The 24464-nt window shown below is 44.0% G+C and overlaps 2 protein-coding genes across 9 annotated transcripts in view; one reads left to right on the top strand and one right to left on the bottom strand.

Moving 5' to 3' along the window:
• Nucleotides 1-4893, bottom strand: part of OTOG (otogelin) — a 275602-nt gene extending 270709 nt beyond the window's left edge. The window contains exons 1-2 of the mRNA XM_033928785.1: nt 4796-4893; nt 4669-4748 (exon numbers count right to left, since the gene is read on the bottom strand). Of these exons, the coding sequence (XP_033784676.1) occupies nt 4669-4748; nt 4796-4893 (178 nt within the window). The remainder of the gene's footprint in view (nt 1-4668; nt 4749-4795) is intronic.
• USH1C (USH1 protein network component harmonin) overlaps nt 4718-24464 on the top strand; it is a 154956-nt gene continuing 135209 nt past the window's right edge. For 7 of the 8 annotated variants that reach the window (XM_033928390.1, XM_033928393.1, XM_033928396.1 and 4 more), the window contains exon 1: nt 4718-4927. In XM_033928390.1, coding sequence (XP_033784281.1) covers nt 4892-4927 — 36 coding nt within the window. In that variant the 5' untranslated portion in view covers nt 4718-4891. The remainder of the gene's footprint in view (nt 4928-24464) is intronic. The other variant, XM_033928395.1, reaches the window with a different exon arrangement.

Raw genomic sequence — 24464 nt, forward strand, 5'->3', positions numbered from 1 at the left:
CCATCCTAGAGCAGAGATATCAACAGAAACCATTAAATTTCTGCTGAATGTTTACTAAGGGGCAATTTTTCAAAAAAGATAATGTCCAAAAGATAGCATAAATTGACACTTGGACGTCTTACTAGCTTAAACGTCCAAGTGGGCATTTTCAAAACTGACTTTCTGGACGTCTAGCGGGACTTCTTACCCACTGTGTATCCAGAGAAGAAATGGGTGTGTTGGTAGGTGCACCATTGGCGGGCTTTGGGTGGGCTTAGACTTGAAAGTCCTGCAGCTATAATCGAACCTTTCCCAGGACGTCCTAGATGGAACTTAGACATTTTCAACTAGACCTTGTTTGAGAAGCGACTAAGTTCCAAAAGTGTACATAAACTGACCAGATGACTACTGGAGGGATTAAGTAATGAGCCCCACAAACTCCCCTAGTGGTCAATGATCCCCTCTTACCCCCCAAAAAAATTTGAATGAAACAGTACATACATGGCTGTAAAACAACACCACTTGGTATAGAAAAGCCTAGTAGAGCACCACAAATGAGTTACAAAAAAAAAAAAAAAAAGAGCACCACACAAGTGTCTTAAGTAGTCAGGTGGGTGGGCTAGTGAACCTATAAGCCACTCTAACCACTACATTTATGGTGGAAAGTGTGAGCCCACCAAAACCCTACTATACAGCAAAATAGGTGCCATCTGAAGCTATAATGGCTATTGAGGTGGTGGATAAGTGAGTATAGTAGGTTTTGGGGGAGTTTGGGGGGCTCACCATACATTATAAGGGGGTTATGGTGAGATGTACTTCTAGCACTGTTTATGTGCCCCAGTGATCTGTTGGCATGTCTGTAAGGCCAGTCCATTAGAAATCTGGCCCCTCCCATATCCAAATGGGCTTCATTTGGACATTTTCAACTTGGACAGTATTGTGGTAAAAAATGGGGAATAAAGTTAGATACCCTGAGGTTGGACATCCAGTTGGACTTCCTGGTGGCCAAGACATCCAACTAGACAATTTTCAAAATAAAAAAAGTGGACATCCAGCACTTTCGAAAATGGACCCTTCTGGAAGTCCAGTTTTGAATGTTTTGGAGGAAACGTCCAAAGTCGGACTTGGACATCCTATCGAAAATGCACCTCCATGTGTGCAACAAATGACTGGCTGATATATCCTTCTATTTTGTGCCAGTTAGAGCATAAAGACGGTCATTTCGACTGTTCACTGGTGAAGCTACAGTAAAGATTTTTCATTAGTAAACAAATGAAATTTACAAGACTTGAGAGATAACTTTTCAGTAACAGTTTACAGCACTGATACTGGTTGTGCTTGTTAGCCTCTATCAGCTATGTAGACTTTGACTAAAAATCTTGCTTCACAATTTCACCTATTGATGATTTTGAAATCCCAGGTTCACATGATATTTGTTGTACTGTCTGATGAGTCTGTGGTTTATCCTCCTGGCTCAACACAAGCTCCTTAACTCTAAGGATGTTTTCTTCAGTTTGTGTATATCATGGGTACCCATTTCTAGCTCAGTGTTTGGTGGATCCTGTTCCATCTACTCTTTCTAAGACATTCCATATTGCTTCTTCCTACTACTACTATTTCTCCTCTCCCCAGTATGTTTGAATCCCTTTCATGGAAGTCATTGGACCAGGTCTCCGTGATAGAAACAATATTCAAGTCTGCCTGCAACATCAGGGTTTGACAATCATGAACTTTGTTACATAGACTGGGGCTCATAATCAATAAATATAAACATATAAAGTATCCTAAACCAGCACTTCAATGTCCTAATTGCCAGGACATCCAAGTGCCGATAATCAAAATTGACTTTCTGCATGTCTCTGTGCGTCCAGAGCTCGAGGTGGGTGTGGTAGAGGCATTTTATGGGCAGGCTTTGGGCGTGCATAAGGGCAGGTTAGACTTGGACGTCTTACAGCGATAATTGAAAGTTTTGCAAGACATCCAAGATGAAACTTAGACATTTGGAGTTAGACCTGCTTTAGAGGCATCTAAGTGCCACAAAGGTGCCTAAACTGATCAGATGACTACTGTATGCATCAAGGTAAGATACCTCCTCACTCCCCCAGTGCTCACTGACTCCCTTCCACCACAGAAAAATGAAAAAAAAAAAAAAAGGTACATAACTGGTTGTAGACAGCAGCATTTGGTATGGAGAAGCTTAATAGAGTATTGAGGTGTGTTGAGTTACCTGGTGGATGAGCTAGTGCAGTGATTCCCAACCCTGTCCTGGAGGAACACCAGGCCAATCGGGTTTTCAGGCTAGCCCTAATGAATATGCATGAGAGAGATTTGCATATGATAGAAGTGATAGGCATGCAAATTTGCTTCAAGCATATTCATTAGGGCTAGCCTGAAAACGCAATTGGCCTGGTGTTCCTCCAGGACAGGGTTGGGAACCACTGAGCTAGTGAACTATAGAGAGGAAGACCCAGGCCCATAAGGCTTTCTAACCACAACATCTATGCCAGGGGTGCCCACACTTTTTGGGCTTGCGAGCTACTTTTTAAATGACCAAGTCAAAATGATCTACCAACAATAAAATAAAAAAAACCCACAAAGCACACTGTATGCATAGAAAATGTTAATCATCATTCCTATTCCAGGGTTTTTCAAAGAGGTCAAAGCAGATGACTCTAAGCACTATCACCTCAGTAACAACCATACAAAAATAGACAAATATACCCCCTCCCTTTTTACTAAACCACGATAGCAGTTTTTAAGCGCAGGGAGCTGCGCTGAATGCCCAGCGCTGCTCTCGACACTCATAGGCTCCCTGCGCTAAAAACCTCTATTGCGGTTTAGTAAAAGGGGACCTTAGTGTAAAATATAGACAGCAGATATAAATTCAGACACATTTTGATCACTAAATTTAAAATAAAATCATTTTTCCTACCTTGTCTGGTGATTTCATGAGTCTCTGGCTGCACTTTCTTCTTCTGACTGTGCATACAATCTTTCTTCCCTTCTTTTAGCCTGTATGCTTCTTCTCCTCCAGACCTCATTCCTTCCCCCCAACTTTTCCTTCCTCTTCCCTGCCCTTTCTTTCTCTCTGCCTCCCTTTCATTTTTTTCTGTTTCTCTTCTTTCCTTCTGTCTCCCTGCCTGCCCTTTTTCTTTCTTTCTCCCTGCCCTCCCCCAAGCCACTGCCACTGCCATTGCCATTGCCATCGGGGACCAAGACTCAAACGCCACCAATAACAGGCCCCAAGCTCTCCCTGGTTCGGCCAACCAGCATTCTTCTCCCCGACGTCAATTCTACCGTCGGGAAGAGGAAGGCTGATCAGCCCAAAATCGTGATCAACCTATTGGGGGAAATGCTGCCGGGTCCTGCCTTCGCGGAAACAGAAAGTAGGCAGGACCCGGCAGGAAGAAGAACAAATGCTTCACTAACCTGTCTCCCGCATTAGCCCGTAGCGAACGCTTGCTTCAGGGCTCTCAACATGTGCGTGCAGGCTTCCCTTCTCTCCCCCCCCCTCCCCGGACATAACTTCCGGTTTCGGAGAGAAGAGAAGCCTGCACGTACACGTTAGAGCCCGGAGCATAAGTTCGCTAGGGGCTGAAATCTCCAAGCCGTTTTTTGGGGGTTTTTTTTTATGTTCAGCAGCGGCAGATGACAGCTGGGCGGACTGCCCAGCTAAAAGGCCCTAGGGAGAACACTGGAGAGGAAGGCTGATCGGCCCGTAGATCAGGACGGCAACACGAGTGCGATCGACTCGAGTTGCCTTCCTGAGCTACTGGTCGATCGCGATCGACGCGTTGGGCACCCCTGATCTATGCTATTAAGTATTAGCTCATCAAAACTTATCCAAACCCTACTCTGCTGCCATAAAGGTGCTAACTGCAGCCATAAGAGCTATTGAGGTGATACATAGGTGGAGATAGTAGGTTGGGGGGGGGGGAGTTTTTTGGGGCCACCATAAATTATAAGAGGGTTATGGTGCGATATACATCTGACACCCTTTATGTGAAGTTCACACCAGTGACCTCTAAGGTGCCCCACTGTTCGGCAGGGATGGCTAGGCCATCCATTACAGTGCTGGCCCCTTCCATGTCCAAATGAGCTTGATTTGGACATTTTGAACATGGACGTCTTTGTATTCGAAAATGGCCAAAAAAAGTTAGACTTCCTAAAGGTCAAAACATCCAAATAGGTCTTCTTCTTTTTTTTTTTTATGGACGTGTAGTGGTTTCGAAAATGGCCTTTTCCCCACCCTGACATTTGGATGTCTTGCGGGATACGTCCAAATTCGGACTTAGACGCACTATCGAAAATGCCCCTCATTGCGAGCATTTGCCCACATTGCTTTCTGGTTACTTGTCTCTGTCGCCCTCTGTTTTTCCTTCTGCCTAGTCTTCCCATCTACCTTTACAAGAACTTTATATCCTGTTGCCCTTATTGTAAGTTTTAAAAATGAATAAAGAATATTAAAAAAAATTGAAGTCAAATGATGTCAGGAAAGGAGTGATAAATTGGATTTTAGGGTGTCATCTTTACAAGGGTGAGCTTAAATCTTTTAATTTTACATTAATCTAAACAAGGCATACAGTTATGACATATTTAACTTGATTTTTATATGTTTTTTAAACTTTTTTTTGTTAGTATTACACTAAATTATACCGTGAGACAACATAGCAAGCAAAGAGCACTCACAAGCACCTCCAGAGGCATCCGACCAAACAGTGATGGGCAAGGAAGCAACGAGAGCCAATCGGACGAAAGCTTTTAAGAGGCTGCCTCAGGGAAGTCTAGGAGGTCGCCCAATCAGGGCCAGGCTTACACTTCAACGCGTGCTCTGGAGTTTGTGGCAGGTAGGCAAGCGGCGCGAGCCGGGCGAGAGAGGGCAGCGGCTGTGGGCGGCTCGTGCAGGGGGGCCATGGAGAGGAAGGTGGCCAGAGACTTCAGGCACAAGGTAAGAGCTCGCGGGGCTGCCGCTGACCCGGACCGCGCTCGAATTCAACCTGCTGGGTTTAACTTCCAGCCCTTGGGGCTTCTTTGCAGAAACGAGGTCAGGTGACACTTTTGCAAGGACTATGGACTCCTTTGCTATCAATTAGCCTGGAGAGGAAGGGCTTCCCATGACACTTAAACCAGAGAAGAGTGTTTTGTCCTCTGACTTTTAATCAAGGAGCTATGAATGGATTTTAACATTTAAGTGGGGATTAGGAGCGAGGAAACGTTTGAAGTTGCTTTGTTTCCTACTGATCGTTCTTCTATGGCTCTTCTTCAGGATGTGTTTTTGTTGCTAACATATTCCTGCACTCAAAAGCACATTATTCACAGAGTAGGTGCAATCCACACTGCTGTATTATGCACTGAACAGTAATTTGGACAGCAGTGCTGTGCTGAACTTGTGTTAAATCAACTGTTGTTATTGTTATCATTGTCCCTATTCATGCAAGTGATGGGTATATTTGAAGGAAAACAAGTGTAACAATGAATGGCACTTTTCAAAGTTTTAGGTTACTAAAATACATTTTTTTAAAATAATTCTTTATTGATTGTCAAACGTTAAGAGTGCAATACAAATAATTTAAATATAAACACTAGAGAAAACGCACTTTAAATACACAAACAATTCAGAATACAATAATTCCCCCCCCCCCCCACATATCTAATACAAGAAGTACATATTGATTTCAAAAATATAGATAATTAAATATAACACAATAATTGCAGTCACAAGAAAACCACACTATCCCTCCCCACCCATCTCCCTCTACCTTGAATGTGAAAATTTAAGGGGTAAAATGATTTTCAATCTTTACAGTATTTGTTAATGGCTCCCAAATATCCCTAAATTTCTTAAAATGCCCCTGCTGTATGGCTATTACTCTCTCCATTTTAAATATATGACACAATGATTGGGATAGGCTAAACTATATTAAAATACATTTTGAAAAAAATACCTTATACAGAATGGCAAGATGGTTGGACTAGGATGCAAAATAAAATTGTGTGTCTATGAATATAATGAAATTACTATCTGTAATCCACTGAACCAGAAATCTGTGTACCATAAGATTACCATAGAATTGCCTTGTCGTAAAGTATGTATAACTGAAGTCACTATTTGCTACCCGCTAATTCAGATGGCTATGTACCATAGAATTGTTCCTGTATACTGTAATTGAATGCAACCCGCCTTGAACTCCAGTGTGGAGGATTTTGCAGGATATAAGACTACACATAAAATAGCAAAATAAAATTTGTAAAAAATATTTTTTTTCTTCTGGTATTGCTAGCATTTACTTGTCTTTCATTTAATAGCCTTACAGCTAGTTTGTAAGTCCAGATAAATGATTGTATTGCGCTCGTCCTTCATTCATCTTAATTAAAACAAATAAATCATAAATGCAACCAGTAAATGTTCCATTTTATAAAAATCATGTTGATACATTTTGAGTTATGAAAGCACTGAATACAGTGTTAGAAGATTAAGTGAATAAATTCCTTTTTTTTTATGTTTGACAGTTTTATTACCTCATTTATTTCAAATAATTTATTGCCTTAAGCCCACGGTTGAGTTGGTATATAATGATCCTAAATCACTAAACCTTTGAGCCCTTGATGGAATAGTATGCATGGTCTTATCTGAAAAGGCACACCCTCTCCTTCCTCATGTCCTGGTCATAGATCTCTGTCAAAATTCATGCAGGCGTCCTTTGTAAACTCCTCTGACTAGGGCTAGGTTTAAATGTGGTGTCCTAACTGTGAAGAGCTCTGTGTAACATTGTAAAGATTCCTCTTGAGTAACAACATCCCTTATGAATGTCCATATATATATATACTAGTGTTTAAGCCCGTTACATTAACGGGTGCTAGTAAAGCCTCCTTCCCACACATGTCCCCTATTTTCAGCTCCAGCTCCAAACCCATTTTTATCCCCCCCCCAGCCCCCTTCTCCCATCTTTTCCCTTTAAGCCCCAGCTCCCTTTTCTCACCAGCAGCATTTCCCTCCCCACTCCACCTCCTTGTGCAATAGCAGCAGCATTTCCCTCCCCCAGCCCACTTCCCTGTGCAGCAGCACCTCATCCGTGTTCCCCCGGTCCAGCAGCACCTCTTCCCTGCTCCCCCGGTCCAGCAGCACCTCTTCCCTGCTCCCCTTCACTGCCTCCCGCACCCTCCGAAGCCAACCTGCCTGGCAGCCATCCCCCTGTGCAGTAGAACACTCTCCCCCCCCCCCCCCCCCGGTGCACCCTTTCCTGGCGCACACGAACCCCCATTGACTCTCCCACTGCGAGACGCACAAACTTCCCAGCTCCAACAGTGGCCGCATCACACTAAAGATGCTGCTTCATGGCCTTCCCATGCTCTGATTTCCTCTGCCGCGTCTCTGATGACATCATCAGAGATGCGGTAGAGCAAATCAGGGCAGTAGAAGGCCACGAAGCAGCGTGTCTAGAGTGCTGTGGCCGCCGCTAGAGCGGGAGGTTTGTTGGGACCGCGGGAAGGGAAGAGGGGTGGCAGCAAGGCACTAAGGGTAGCGGCCAGACCGCGTGGAAGGAGGATTGGATGGGGGTTCACATGCGATGGGGAGGGGTGTGCCTTACACCCAAGCAAGGTGCCTTACACCTAAGCGCGCATGCTGGCCACAACCCGACAGATCAGGGATCAGGGAACACGCGGTAAGAGTACGCATGCGCGCTTAGCGTTTTATTATATAGTATATATATATATTTTTTTTTAACTAGGCTGCAAACTGGGTGTTGTGACCCCAAACACCTGATTTGTTTCCTCACTGCCATGATTAATATTATATTTTATTTTAATTCCCAAGGAAAGAGTCTGCAAGACAATTTCACTTGATTTCAGCTCTGAAATTGTGCCAGGTGGTGACTTCCAAGTTCTTCTCTTGCTCTTGGTTCATCAGCTTTCCAGTAGATCATATATAACACATTTTGGGCCTGATCCTATATATCATGCCTAAAAAATTGGTGACGACTAGTGCAGTGCTAAGCGCGATTCTATAAAAGTTAGGTGCAACATGTAGAATCACATTTAGTAACTAGATTAACTTATATGTATAACCGATCCCCTTCATGTTATTTTAAACTAAATATCTACTATAATAAAATGCTAAGCGCACATGCGCACTCTTACCTGCGTGACCCGTAGGTCCCTGGCTGCCAGGAGTGCGCATGCGCGCTTAGCTGTGCCAGTGGCCGCCAGACAAATTGAAAAGCGATGGCCTCCCTGCTCTCCACATTGTGCAGTCCTCCATCCCGGAAATACGGCCCTACTGGCCAAAGTTTCTTTTTAAGTTAAAAGACGCTGCGGCACCTCCTCCTGCACCGATAAAACTTTAATTTATCTTATTATGTTATTTTATTGTGATTGTTTTCAGTTATGTAAAGTGCTTAAAAGTTCATTCGTGCTTGAAATTTCAAACCTATTCTATGAAATGCTACAAAGTCCATAAGCTGGTGAAGTCAACAAAGCTGATTATGATGGTACTATCAGTTTCTGACGTGTTTCGCCCTCATGGGGGCTGCTTCAGGGAACCCACCACTTCTTATGACGACATCTTCTTAACCTTCTGTTCTTCGGAGCTGCATTTCCTGTTCTGCACAGGAAATGCAGCTCTGAAGAACGGAAGGTTAAACGGTTTTATCAGTGCAGGAGGAGGTGCAGGGATAGGCCAAGCGGGTCTGCATTTTGGGGCATGTCCCCGTTTGCGGGTTCTCCACCTGCAGGTTCTGAGCACTTCCAAGTTAGTTTATATGTAATATATTTAGTTTAAAATAACATGAAGGGGATCGGTTATACATATAAGTTAATCCTAGTTACTAAATGTGATTCTAAACCACCTAAAACCAGGCCTAAATGCCTGTACCTAAGTTGTACGGACATCAATGTATAAACTTGTGCATAAATTAAATCCATGCCCGTGAACCACCACTAACCATGCCTCCTTTTCAACATTGCATACTTGAACTGATGCACAACTTTTATAGACTTGTGCCTACCGAGTTATGGTTTATAGTTTATGGTTTATTAGTCTTTATGTACTGCCTTTTACAAATGCAGTACAGTCAACTCCACCTAAGTGCACGTTGGTTAAGCGCAATCTTCGGTTATCTGCAGCCTACCACCATGGTCCCGTATTTTGGGTTTTTTTTTTACATTATAATTGCAATTCTGATAAGCACACAATCCGCTTATGCGCACTGATGTTATAGGTCCTACCTCTATTCGTTCAAGTTACGTTCAGTCTGGTTAAAAGCAATCACGTTCTCACGTGGATGAGCCATGTGTTTCGGATCAGCAGTCTAGGCCTGTCCAGGTGTACAAACTTTCGGAACTTCACCATAGTGTCGCTTGGACAAAAATCTTTGTCTTTGGCTGAATGTGTCCACCATGCTGGACAAAAGTCATTGTCTTTGGCTGTACATGTCGATGTCTTAAAGAGACTTGACCAATGGGAGAGTCAGGTCTCTAATGAAAACATTACAGCATTCATCCTAGCCAGATTTCTAGGATTCAGAAAAAAAGCAAGCCATATTGAAAGACTGGCAAAACAACAGCAATCCTACCAGGGAATGGAAAACAATTGGGAAGGCTGGAGACGTTGAACAGTCATTGCTGCGATGGTTTGCTGAAGCTATAAGTCGTCAACTGCCAATCAGTGGGCCGCTGCTGATGGAGAAAGCAGCACAGCTATCCAAAGAACTGAGCGTAGAAGACTTCAAAGCAACAAACGGATGGGTAGAGAGGTGGAAAGTTCGTAACAGCATAAAATTTAAGAAGCAGCATGATGAAAAACAAGACACTGATGAGTTTGGTGCAGGAAGATGGGTCATGGAAGTTTTGCCATCAGTCATTGGTGGATATGAACCCATGAGACGTTTTCAACGTCGATGAAATGGGCCTGTACTGGTGTGCCATCCCTGATGGAACATTGACTTTCAAATGCAGTGAAACTGTTGGCTTCAAGGTGCCAAAGGAGCAATTGACATTGCTGCTCAGTTGTAATATGGATATTAGTAAAAAGCTCGAGCCGCTGGTGATTGTGAAGAATCGAAATCCTCGATGCTTTAAAAACATTAAACACCTGCCTGTTGAATATGAAAGCAACAAAAACACATGGATGAGGGTGACACTGTGGATTGAATGGTTGCAGAAGCTTAACAATCTGATGAGAAGTTTTCAAATTTTATTTAAAATTTGATATACCGCTTTAAATAAATTGTCAAAGAAAGTGTAGGAGACACATTGTAATGCTGTGTGATAACTGTGCAGCACACAGCAATGACATACGACTAACCAACATCAAACTCGTGTTTCTGCCACTAAACACGACTTCTTTGAACCAACCAATGGACCAGGGGATAATCGCCAACTTCAAATGTCATTACAGGTCACTCGTCTTAAGATATGTGATGGCAGTGATTGATGCAAGCATGGAATCCAGCCTCCGAGTAGCACACCTTGTAAAAGGACCCCTTAATAATCAGTCCCAATTAGTGGATAAAACTAAGGTAACCATTAAAGTAGAGGCCATTATGGACTGTGACCCAGAAGTCTCCAAGCCGTCTGTCAAATTTTCCACATCCGGATCCTGCACTGTCTCTTCTTGATATCGATTTTATAATTGTGAATGTTTTAATGGCAAAGAGACCTTAGAACAAAGCGCCAAGTCGAATTCTGAGCTCCCTAAAATTTCCATCAAATATTTACAAAACATATCTGGTGGGGGGAAATGAATTTCCATGTTCTCTAAAGCGTCAGTTTTTCCTCTGATATTTGTCAAATCCTTAACAAAACAGTTTGAAGCAACAGGGGTATAGTTAGTGTTGGATAACTGATGAAGGTTAAACTGTTAAATTCCTAAATAAATACACACATTTTGACTGGACAATGGAACAAAGAAAATGGCAAAGTTGGATTTCTCTGGGAAGGGTTCCAGAGTTTGGAAGAAGCTGCCTAGAATGCATGGTTGAATTTATTAATTTATTTTTTAAAAGATCTCTTCTGCAGAGTCGGGATGTCATAACAAGATTTCTTTAGTCTTGGAAACGATAAATTACCAAGAACATCAATGGGTGATTTGTGTAGACTTGAAGATGGTTAATTTTCTTCTTGGTCAACAAAGTGGCTACACAAAGTATCCTTGCTTTTTATGCCTTTGGGATAGTAGAGCCAGACATGAACATTGGGCAAAAAAGATTGGCCTCCGAAGGAATAAATGGTGGTTGGAGGACAAAATGTAATCAACAAATCTTTGGTAGCAGAAGATAAAATCATACCGCCACCACTACATATAAAGCTAGGTCTGATGAAGCAGTTTGTAAAGGCTTTGAATAAAGACGGTTTGTACATTGAATATTTATGCGCGTACGTTACCTGGACTTACCATGGAAAAACTGAAGGCAGGAATTTTCAGTGGTCCACAGATCAGGCAACTTATAAATGACCCACATTCCATAGCATCAATGAATGAAATCGAATCATGTGCCTGTGAAAAACTTTCTTGGCAACAAGAAGACAGACAACTGCACACAGTTAGCAGAGGATATGCTCTTTCATTTCAACAGGCTTGGCTGCAACATGAGTGTTAAAGTCCATTATCTACACAGTCACTTAGATTGCTTTCCAGAGAACCTTGGTTACTTACGTGAAGGGCAAGGTGAAAGATTTCACCAAGACATAAAAACAATGGAAGCCAGATACCAAGGAAGATGTGATGCAACATGATAGCAGACTATTGTTGGAATCTTATGCCGGATTGTCCTGGCAGATCCCATTCTCAGAAGTCTTACAAAAGAAGCTTCTTATATGTTGAATGACTGGAAAGTTTGTATCATAAACTTGTGCTTTTGGCATGAAATAAGTAGATTTTCATGTTGTTCACTGTTAATTTTTAATTTCCTTCGTGCTTAAAAGATATTAATTTAAACACTACATTAAAATATCTTGATTTTTTTAATGGGCGAGCAGAGTGAGGAGTGGTATATGGCACATGTTCTGTATCTCAAACACTAGAGCTGATAGGAGAAACCTGGTGCCATTTTTGGAATCAGCAGATCAAATATACCCAGAAACAGGTCTAACATTTGAGGCACTGAAATGAGTGTTGGCCAGTGTTATCAATCTAAATAGAAGCTTAAAGGGCAAGTGAAGTACTGTAAATAAACCAAAATTGCAGTGTAAGGCCTTGGTTCTTATAGCCTGTTATCGAATAAAACAAAAGCCCTTCATCAAATGGATCTCTGTTGAATGTTCTTTTTCCTTCCACTCCCCTTCTCTCCCCGCCCATGATATTATCAACGTGTCTATTATTTTGTAAGTATGTGTATATTGTCTTTTCAAGCTCGGCAAATCTACAAATACCTTCCATTCCCACGCACAACACAGCCCCTTCCAAATCTGTACTTTTACACGTATTGAATTTATTCGTATTATTGTCATTCAAGACCTCTAAAATGAACTTCTTAAATACCAGTATCTGATGCAAATTCTTCAAGATGAGACTAACAGTATCCCAAGATTTGGTACCTGACACTGTCCAGGGAGCTGTACTTTGTCATTTGCATTTCTGGTGTATCTATTTGTTAATAATTATCCAGAATATCTGCTTCCTGTGTTGCAGTGGTGTTCTGTTTTGTCATTTTCAGTATAACTGCATTAGTTTTAATGTGAAAGATGTTTCACAGATTGTGGGCCGTGTTCTCCCCGCAACCTTTCGAATGGGCACACCACCCGGCTGATTTTACAGACCATTCGGCCAACTTAACAGAAAATGTGATAGAACTGTGCAGCACTCCCTCCCCCTACCTGATTACTCTTTCATGCCACCCAGTTAGCAATAATGTTTGGGGAAAACACTAGTGGTGTATGCTATGCTGGCTCACTTCTGCTATTCATACACATCCCACCCCCCTTTACAAAACCGTAGTATCTTTATTTAGTGCCAGACGCAGCGGTAACAGCTCTAATGCTTATAGAATTCCTATCAGCATCGGAGCTATTACCACTGCGGCCGCTGCTAGAAACCGCGCTACTGTTTTGTAAAAAGGGTGGTGGCGTTGGTGGTGAAAGAGCTTAAAGTTGTGTGTTTAGAATCTCACCAGAATTCTGGGCTCAACCGTCCTTTAAACTGACTCAGCCTGAGAAGGTGTGTGGCATCCATTCTCAGCTAGTTAGATCTCCTGAGTCTGCTGATTAAAAACAATGTGGGCCGTTACCTGACAGACTTCACAAACACCAGCAAAAATTCAAAAAGATTATGGTGAGCACTGAGCAGTTCAAAACCCAGAACATCAAAGAAAGTAACTAAAGAGTTCTTAAACCTTCTTGAATATCCAAGCCAATGTGGCAGTAATTCAATCCTATATAGTAAAACGCTAGCCGCGCATGCGCACTCCCGCCTGCGTGTTCCGTAGGTCTGTGGCAGGCAGGAGAGCGGATGCGCGGTTAGGGCCCACACTCGAGCGCTGTGGCCGACTCAGGATCGTGGGAGGATGCGCCGCATAAAGTGCTGCACAGGTACTGCAGGGGGAGGGACAAACCGTTTCTGCACATACCAGCACAAACCTCCCTCCAGCGTTGGCAGCCGCAGCACGTTAAACAGGCTGCTTCGCGGCTTTCTCCTGCAGTTCAGTCCCTCTGCCACGTCACTGATGACGTCATCAATGACGCGACAGAGGGATTCAACGGCAGAAGAGAGCCGCGAAGCAGCCTGTTTAGCGTGTTGCGGCTGCCGCTGGAGGGAGGTTTGTGCTTAAAGTCATCTTGCTGGGAGAGTCGCAGAGTCAGCGGGGGTTGGGCTGGGAGGGGAGAGAAGCGTCTGCCTCGGGTGCTTCAGGTAGCAGCAGCATTTACAATTCGCTGCTGTTGCCGGCTTCAGGCCTTAATCTCTGGCCGGTCCTGCCTACTTCCTGTTTTCATGAAGACAGGACCGGCCAGAGAGGAAGACCTGAAGCCAGCAACAGCAATGAATTGTGAATGCTGCTGCTGCCCCATGAAGTAGTTCGAGGGGGAGAGAATGGCTTGGAGGGAAGAAGAGATGGCAGGGCATGGAGGGAAGGAGGAAGGTATGCCAGACCAAGGGAAAAGAAAGGAGGAGATGGAGAGAGGCCATATGGAACAGAGAGAGAGAGGGCGGACACTGGATGGAAAGAGAAGAGAGGGCAGTGAATGGAAGGGGCAAGACAGAGGGTGAATAGTAGATGGAAGGGGTAGAGAGAGGGAGACAGACACTGAATGGAAGTGTGGAGGACAGGGGGAGCAGACGTTGGAAGGAAGTGGGGAGGAGAAAGAAAAAAGGGCACATGCAGGATTGAGGGAAGAGGATAGAGTTAGAAATAAAGATAGACAGACAGGGGGCCAGGGAAAGACATAGACAGAAAGAATGACAACGTCCAAGGAGAGAGAGACAAATTTAAACAAAAACAGACAGACATCTACTCTAGCACCCGTTAATGTAACGGGCTAAAACACTAGTTATTATAATAGTCTTCCATGCCCCAAACCTAGAAATCATTTATCCATAAAGCATAAATCACCAACTTGTCCAACAGATCTTCAAAATATCCCCAGGGGAATCTTCATCATCTGTATTCAATATACTGCAGCAGCTAAGAATGATTAGGAAAGGAATGGAGAACATTATAATGCCTTTTTCCTTGTAGTATAATTATTATCAGCAACTTTAGTAGAGGTTTACAATTGGATAACATAAATTTGGGTGTTTCATGAAGGATTGTGTATGTTTTCTTTTTCAGGATTTGTTAATCTCGGTAGTAAAGGGACATCAGCAGGGCCAGCCCTACCACTAGGAGGCCTAAGCATCCTCCTAGAGCAGTAGGGTCAGTAGTGTGACTCCATTGTGTGTGAATGCCGCCTTCTTGCCAGCCCCTTATGTCTTACATGCTGGCCTTTTTAAAGAAGAGCAGGCACTGTGTGGCCCCTGTGAGCTCAGGCCTGTGCTTAAGTTCTGTGTTGTCCTGTTCCCCTCTGAAGCAAACTTCACATTGGAGGAGACGGGACACAGCAGCACTTCGGCGCGGGCCTGTATTTGCAGGGTTTGCGCAGTGCTACCTCCTCTTTAAGGGCAGGTTGGTGCAGCAGGAGGTGGTAAGGGGGTGTGGCAGTGGTCTGAAAGTAGGGGGAGGAATGCTGGATATGGGGGTAGGGGTAAGAAAAGGGAGATGAGTTCCTGATTGTGGGATAGAGGCTAGAGAGGGGAAGGGAAGATGCTGGCAACCTGGGAGGGGGTAGAGAGGAGAAGGAGAAATGTTGGCAACCTGAGGGGTAAGAGGAGATAGAGAGGGGATTTGGAGATTCTGATAACGCTGGTGAAGGGATAGAGAAGGGAAGGGGAAATGCTGCTTGAGCTTCCCCTGGGGGAGGAAGCACATGACTGAAGTTTTGCTTAGGGAGTCCAATACCCTTGAAGGACAGCTCCTTTCAGCTGCCTGCTGTCACCCTTTCTGTATTCCCCCACACCTCCCCAAACCCAGCAACCACTCACTGCCACCCACGTACCTCCTTTTGTCTTTCAAAGTAGCAGAACAGTCCTGGGACCCATTTCTTGATGAATATGGAGGTGACAGTGGCTGCATCATTCCCTTCTTATATGTGGAGTTTGTGAACCAGTGCATGATAAGTACTTCAGAAGAGCCACACCGTTTCAGTTTTAAACACTTTTTAATATCCCTTTCCAGTTTACTTTAGTTGCTATTTTAGTTCTGAGCTGGGGGCATATATCAGGGCTCCTTCTTAAACTCTAAAATCATGGGCCCTGCATTAAGCCACTAGATGTCACCATTGCACGGTGACTGACTCCCTCTTTCCCTTCTGAAACTGTGAATAGTACCTCTGCAGTATCCGAGTTCTAGCTTACCCAGAGAGCAGTTAACATAGGGGTGAAAATTGAGACAAGAGCCCTTAGCATGACACCAGCTTCTTCTGCCTGTCTCCTGCTTTCCTTGGCCAAGAGTTATAGATATAGCCATTATCCATTACCCCAGGTGGTTTGAGATCTATTCTGATTCTAATTCTCTAAAACTACCTTAATAAAATCCCTGTTGAGCTCTTCTACCCTAACCATGAAAGAAAAGGACATACTATCCCCTTTGAAATGTTGAGGGCAGAATTAAAGTGTCTTTAATTATATGTTGGATTTTTAGTTACGTTTCTTTATAATATTCAAGGCCACTTACAGGATTATTGGAATTCAAGTATAATACGTATACATTCCAAAGAAAGGAGGGACCCACTTGCATCCACTCCTGGATTTTCTATGATGTAACCCCCCTCCCCCAACTTCCACTCTTAAGTGGCATTTAAAAAAAAATTGTTAATTAGAACTTCTGCCATTGTGGATACTTGAAGCAGCAGGAGATAAAAAGGCCAAATTCTGTATAGAATGCCTACATTAGATGTCATTAGGGAGCCTAATCAAGGACGCCTAGCAATGCTTAACTTTGGAATTCATGCGCAACTTTTTAATTGGTGTGGTAATTGGCGCCAAACTCTTAAGACACCTAGCGACATCTAAGTCAAGGCACCCTCTCTTGCCTAACAATGCGTACCTGAAAAGTAAGTGTGGTTAGGAGCAGAGAATAGGCGTAGTTGACTTAGGTGTCGCTAGGTATATAAGTTAGACGCTGGTAAATTAGGCCAAGTAAAACCTGGCCTAATATACAGGCACCTGCCTCTAGGACACCTGGTGATGCCTAAACATGCTTAGGTACCGCTTAGCAGGATTCTATAAATGGCACCTAGCAGTTGATTGCCAACTGTGCCAAGCAGTATTTAGATACCCAGAGTTCAAATGAGATACAGGAAATCAATCAAAAACTCAATTTAATTCATGACTAGCTTACAGAGAGCAAACTCTCCCTAAACATCGAGAAGACTAAACTCTCTTATTTCCAACCAGTAGCAACGAATTCTTGAGAGACCCCATCTGTATTAAATCATGCCCAATAAAATTTCAATCATCCCTGAAACGTCTTGGCGTGATCATTGATGATAAGCTTTCCTTCAACAAACAAATCAGTTTGGTTGTTCGGATCGGAAGTGCTTTTTTAAACTCAAAATGATTAGATCACTATCCTCCCTCCTAATTCACGAGGAGGGGCATAATTGAAAGGAATGTCTAAGTCCTTTTTCGTCCAAGTCGCAAGTCATCCAAAGTAAAAAAATAGCTTAGGACACATTTTCGAAAAATACATCAAATTTTTTTTCGTTTCGAAAATCGTCTAACTATACGTCCTGTTGATCTGGTCGTCCAAGCCACTAAATCAGGGGTGCCCACACTTTTTTTGGCTTGCGAGCTACTTTTAAAATGACCGGGTCAAAATGACCTACCAACAATAAAATTTTAAAAAACACAAAGCACACAAAAAACACAAAGCACACTGTAAGCGGAGAAAATGTTAATTATCATTTATATTCAGGGGTTTTTTTTTTCCAAAGATGTAAAGGCAGATGATTTTAAAATATGCAGTGTCACATTGCTTGGGGGGGGGGGGGCAGGGAGAGAGAAAGAAAGAAAGAAGGGGCAGGGAGAGAGAGAAAGAAAGAAACTATACAAAATAGACAAATATACCCCCTCCCCTTTTACTAAACCGTGATAGTGGTTTTTAGCACAGGGAGCTGTGCTGAATGCCTCGCGCTGCTCCTGACGCTCATAGGCTCCCTGCACTAAAAAACGCTATCGCGGTTTAGTAACCATATTGGAATACCTAACAAAGGGAGGAACCAGCTGGCAAAGGCTAGTCACAAACCTATTAAGTTGGCCCAATGTCACCTACATTAGATTGGGATACATGAAAGCCTCTCAGGACCCACTGCCTTAAAATGTCACGCTTAAGTAAGGTACTCTTTTCTTGTATCCAGAGAAAGGGATATGTACTTTTCAAGGAAGTAGTTCAGGCAGAAAGGAAACTCAGGAGCCAACTTTTCCAACTTATATGGGGTGGTAAACCCAATGTAAATGGCTTGTCATAGAACATAATCAAGGAACTGGTTAATTTTGACTCCTCTGGATGTAATTGTAAACTTCTGCTATGGCAGGAGAAAAAGGGCGGCGATGCAGCATCATGGAATTGGGGCCGGGGTGGGATTTGAACCTGAACTGCAGCCACTCACCAGGCATCTGGGTGAACATGTTCTTGGGGTTCCTCTTCTTCCAGCCCCTTCTGAGGACACGGAGGATAGCTTTCTCAGAGATCCTGCCAGTACCGAGGGCAGATGTGAGGAGGCAGACCGAGCTGCAAACAATAAACGCATGGCTGAGGAGATGGTGCAAAGAGGAAGGCTTCTACTTTGTTAGGAACTGGTCAACTTTTGGGGGAAAGAACAAGCTCTACAGGAGGGACGGATTGCACCTGAGCATGACAGGAACAAGAATGCTGGCAAATAACGTCAAGAGTGCAATAGACAAGGCTTTAAACTGAGGAGAGGGGGAAAGCCGATAGTTGATCTGGAGAAGACATTTCGGACAGAAATATCCAACGAAGATACTGAAGGGGAAAAAATGCAAAGTAGGCCTCAAGGACAAGCGGGAAAAATGCAGAGAAAGACTCAAAGACAAACTACAGGGGACCAAGGAACAAGTAAGAATAGAAAGTAAAAAGATGGAAAAACAGCAGGAACCAGAGGGGCATGCAGGAATGTGGGAACTGGCTAAGGACGAAGAAAACGCACCACAAGAAACCCAGGGGCTGGCAGCCCAGGGGGAGGACGACAAGAGAATCAAACCACGATGAAACACAACAGGGAAAGTAAAAAAACGAGACTTAAATTGCTTGTACACAAATGCAAAGAGTCTAAGGACCAAAATGGGAGAGTTAGAGGTCATGGCTAACAAAGAGGACCTAGACATAAATGGAATCACAGAAACATGGTGGTCTGAGGTCAACAAATGGGACGTAGTACTGCCAGGATATAAACTCTATAAGAGAGACAGGACGTACAAGAAAGGTGGAGGAATAGCGCTATACATAAAAGACTCCATTCAGTCGACTAGGATAGATACGGCGACAAGGGCAGAAGGGGTGGAATCACTATGGGTTAAGTTACTAGGAAGGAAGGAAGCTGACACAAAATTAGGACTATACTATCGCCCACCTGGACAGCCAGAAGCAAATGACAATGACCTAGAAGCAGAATTGAGGCAGGAATGAAAAAGCGGAAGTGTGATGGTGATGGTGTATTTCAACCACTCTGGGATAGATTGCAGTATTGGGCAATCCGATAGTGTGAGAGAAACCAAGTTCCTAGAGGCTGTGAGGGATTGCTTCATGGAGCAGCTGGTTAAGGAACCTACTCGAGGAGATGCCACTCTCGACCTAATCCTCAACGGACTAGGGGAACCCGCAAAGGAGGTGGTAGTTGTAGGGCCACTGGGAAACAGCGATCACAACATGATCCAGTACAAATTAGAAGCATGAACATCAAAAGTGAAGAGAACCACAACGACAGCGCTCAACTTTAGAAAAGGGAACTACGATGCTATGAGGAAAATGGTGAAAAAGAAATTCAGAAACAGCTCACGGAAGATGGAGACCGTAGAGAAAGCCTGGTCCCTACTCAAGGACACGGTGCAACAAGCATAAAACCTATACATCCCCAGGTTTAGGAAAGGGCGCAAACAGAATCAAGCAAAAAAACCCGGTGTGGATAACAAAGGAAGTGAAGAAGGCGATAGGCGACAAGAAAACATCGTTCAGAAAATGGAAAAAGGACCAAACTGAGGAAAACCGGAAGGAACACAAAAAACATCAGAAAGAATGTCACCGAGTGGTTAGGGAAGTAAAGAGAAAATACGAAGAGAAGCTGGCTGGGGAAGTGAGAAACTTCAAACCGTTCTTCAGGTACGTGAAGGGGAAGCAACTGGCGAGGGAGGAAGTGGGACCGTTGGATGATGGAGACAGAAAGGGAGTTGTAAAGGAGGAAAAAGAGGTAGCAGACAGATTAAACAAGTTCTTCTCGTCGGTCTTCACGAACGAGAATACATCAAATGTACTAGAACCAGAGGAGATCATAAGCGGGGATCGAGATGAAAAACTGGAGCAAATAGAGGTAAGCCATGAGGACGTCCTCCGACAGATAGATAGATTGAAAAGCGACAAATCACCGGGCCCGGACGGAATCCACCCAAGGGTACTAAAAGAACTGAGAAAGGAAATAGCGGAAACACTCCGGCAAATATGTAACCTATCCTTGAAAACTGGGGAGATCCCGGAGGACTGGAAAATAGCAAATGTCACGCCTATCTTTAAGAAGGGATCGAGAGGTGACCCAGGAAACTACAGGCCGGTGAGCTTGACTTCGGTTCCGGGTAAGATGATGGAAGCACTGATTAAGGACAGCATTTGTGAGCACATAGAAAAAAATGGGCAGCTGAGGGCGAGCCAGCATGGCTTCTGCAAGGGAAGGTCATGCCTCACGAACTTACTACACTTCTTTGAGGGAATAAACAGCCTGATGGACAAAGGGGAACCCGTAGACATCATTTACCTCGACTTCCAAAAAGCCTTCGACAAGGTACCCCACGAACTGCTGCTTAAGAAGCTGAGGAACCACGGGGTGGAGGGGGATGTTCACCGATGGATTAAACACTGGTTGGCGGGCAGAAAACAGAGGGTTGGAGTGAAGGGCAAATACTCAGACTGGCAATGGGTCACGAGCGGAGTTCCTAAGGGGTCTGTGTTGGGACAGCTCCTGTTCAATATATTTATAAACGATCTGGAGACGGGGACAAAATGTGAGGTTTTCAAATTTGCAGATGACACCAAACTCTGCAGCAGGGTTAGAACCACGGAAGATTGTGAAGACCTGCAAAGGGTCCTAACGAAACTGGAAGAATGGGCAAAAAAGTGGCAGATGCATTTTAATAAAGACAAATGCAAGGTCATGCATGTTGGGAAAAAGAACCCGATGTTCAGCTATACAATGGGGGGATCATTGCTAGGGGTAAGTAACCTTGAAAGAGACCTGGGTATGCTGGTGGATACAACAACGAAAGCATCGGCACAATGTGCGGCAGCCTCAAAGGAAGCAAACAGGATGCTGGGTATCATCAAGAAGGGCATCACGACCAGGACGAAGGAAGTCATCATGCCACTGTATCGTGCAATGGTACGCCCGCATCTGGAGTACTGTGTCCAGTATTGGTCGCCGTACCTCAAGAAGGACATGGCAATACTTGAGGGGGTCCAGAGAAGAGCAACAAAAATGATAAAAGGTATGGAAAACTTTTCATATGCCAAAAGGCTAGGAAAGCTGGAGCTGTTCTCCCTGGAAAAGCGGAGTCTTAGAGGAGACATGATAGAAACTTTTAAGATCCTGAAAGGCATAGATAAGGTAGACAGGGACAGATTCTTCAGGCTGTGGGGAACAACAAGCACTAGGGGGCACTCGAAGAAACTGAGAGGGGACAGGTTTAGAACCAATGCCAGGAAGTTCTTCTTCACCCAGAGAGTGGTGGACACATGGAACGCACTCCCGGAGGTTGTAATTGGGCAGAACACACTGCAGGGATTCAAAGAAGGTTTGGATAAATTCCTAAAGGATAGAGGGATTGAGGGGTACGGATAGAGGTAGTGATAGGTTATAGGGTGAGTCAGGGACCACTTGACAGGTCATGGACCTGATGGGCCGCCGCGGGTGCGGACTGCTGGGCGCGATGGACCTCTGGTCTGATCCAGCAGAGGCAACTTCTTATGTTCATATGATCCTGGCGGGGTCTGGGGGCGATAGGCCTCACTGCTTGCGCGTGACTGGAGTTCCTCGCACTGCATGAAGCACTCATATTTGGGGGGACTAAAGGGCCAGGAGGGGGGTCGAAGAGCTCTGAGCTGACGTCAACGAGCGCGGGCCGGTTCGAGCGCCCGCAGTAGGCGGCCGCTGCCTCTCCTCCTCCTCCATGTTTGAAAGACCCGCAGCTCGGGGCTGATAGGAATGGGGGAGGAGGCTTGTGGACCCGGAGCTTGTGCAATCGCTGCACGCGCCTGGCCTCGAGTCGAGGAAGCAGGGAAAACAGAACAAGGCAACGCGAGTCTATTGCAGAGCCCGGGATGGACTCCGCGATCGACTCACGTTGTCTTAGCGATCTATTGGTAGATCGCGATCGACCTTTTGGGTACCCCTGCACTAAATCATCCATCTTTATACCACATTTTCATCCAACTTTTCATCCAAGTCAAAAACACCTAGACCAAGCCCTGTTGGACATGGGAGGAGTCTGCAAAGTGATGGACTGAACACCCAGACATGGCACCTAAATAGTGGGGTACCTTACAGGGCACTGCTGTGAATTTCACAAAAAGGGTGCCATGTCTTCATCTCACTACAGCTCCCTTATAGGAATCTTGAAAAACCGCGAATACGGTTTTTACCAGGAGAGACGAGAGAGGGCAGCAGGCGAGAGCAGCCAGGCGCCGGCGAGTGAAGAAACTCACTCGTGGTATGCTCCGACCTCCTCTTCCTTCACTAAAGTCGGACCTCACCAATCAGGAGCTACGTGCCAAGCAGCTCCTGATTGGCGAGACCAGACTTTAGTGCAGGAAGAGGCGGTCAGAGCATACCGCGAGTGATTTCCTTCACTCGCCGTCACTCCGACTGCTCTCTCCTACCTCTCTGGCTGCCCTCTGCTGCCCAGTAATTCGGGGTTGGAAAATACCGCAAATGACTGGGACCACTAATCGCCGGCCACTGTATATCCATACCCCTCCTTTCCTACTATGTCATGTATCATGTGTCATGCTTGTTTATCCTACCTCTTTGACAAATTCCGCTAACGCTGCCTTCCCTCCTTCCCTGCACCCTCCTGACCTCGACATGCCTCCATTCCCTCTGACTACGCCCCCCTCCCAAACCACTATGGCCTCTCCTTCTCAATCTCTGTTTTATCTAATTGCCCTGCCTTTTCATTGCCTCACATTTAACATCACTGTAAATGTACCACCGCTATAACATGTAACATCGCTGTATACGTACAGTCTCTTCTTTAGTATATGCCTTTTTATTACTGCTATTTATGTAACATCTCTGTAAATGTAACAACACTGTAATATGTATCATCGCTGTAAATATACAGTCTCTTCTATTGTTAACCGCATTGAACTTCCATGGTATTGCGGTATACAAGAATAAAGTTATTATTATTATTATTCATAGTTGTTTCAAAATAATGAATGTGCTTTTAGCAAATTTGCATGTCTGGCACCTCCATTATATGCAGATCTCTCTCATGTATATTCATTAAGGCTATCCTGAAAACCCGACTGGCCTGGTGGTCCTTCAGGATAGGGTTGGGAACCACTGCTCTAGAGCAGTGGTTCTCAATCTTTCTTCTGTTATGACACACCTGATGGAGAACATTCATGTGTGTGACATACCAAATACTAAAATTCACAGCTGAACGAAATGCGCATACCTAAATATTTAATTGTTTAACTGTAAGTTTAATATGAATTTGCCCATTCCTTATCAAAAAGCTATGTGCAACACGTCAAGCCAGATTTCTCTCTTGTCATACAACAAAAGAAATGGCTGCCATAGGTAAACTATTTGGATCTTTAGGAGTTCAATATTGAATATATGCAGACGATATTATTTTTTTCTTCCCAGTAGACGCAGGGGATAACAACTTGGAAAAATCACTGAGTGAATATATGTGTAAAATTGAGGAGTGGGTGGGAGAACAAGGTTTGAACTTAAATGTAGATAAAACTGAAATAATGTTGGTAGGAAAGCCGGATCATCAGTGGCCTAAAGAAGTGAAAGTTATTGATGATGATCTTTCCGTACACGAGTCTATGACCATCTTAGGGATAAAGCTTGATTCTGGCCTAACAATGAAGTTGCAAGTAACCAAGACCGTACAAGTATGTTTTGCGCAAATGCATTTGTTACACCGATTAAAATCAATGTTGGCGCCATATGATTTCCGTACTGTAGTCCAGGCTATGGTTTTGTTGAGACTCGATTACTGCAATGCCCTGTACCTTGGAATAACAAAAGCAAGATGTAGTAAAGCATTGCAAGTTATACAAAACGCATCAACAAAATTGATAATGGGGTTGTCTAAATATGATCACATTTTGCCACATCTCCAAAAATTGCATTGGCTACCAGTTGCCTTCAGAGTACAGTATAAATCATTAATGATTTGTCATCAATTCTTGTATGGAAACATTCCAGAATTGTTTAAAAATAATATACTTAGCTATACACCAAAAACATCATTGCACTCTGTGAATTTAGCTTTACTGAAGCCTGTGAATCCAAGGCTTGTTGATTCTGGTAAAATGACTTTTTGTTGTGCAGGAGTTAAGATATGGAACTCCTTGGTGGGTCAGATAGGAAACTGCCGTGAAAAGGGCATGTTTAGAAAATTACTCAAGACGCCTTTTTCTAGCCAATAATTTTCCTCTCTGGCAGAGTTGAACTATTCACATTCTTTAGTATGCAAGCTATGGCATTATTTT

Source organism: Geotrypetes seraphini, chromosome 19 (assembly GCF_902459505.1).
Source record: "Geotrypetes seraphini chromosome 19, aGeoSer1.1, whole genome shotgun sequence".
Classification (NCBI taxonomy): domain Eukaryota; kingdom Metazoa; phylum Chordata; class Amphibia; order Gymnophiona; family Dermophiidae; genus Geotrypetes; species Geotrypetes seraphini.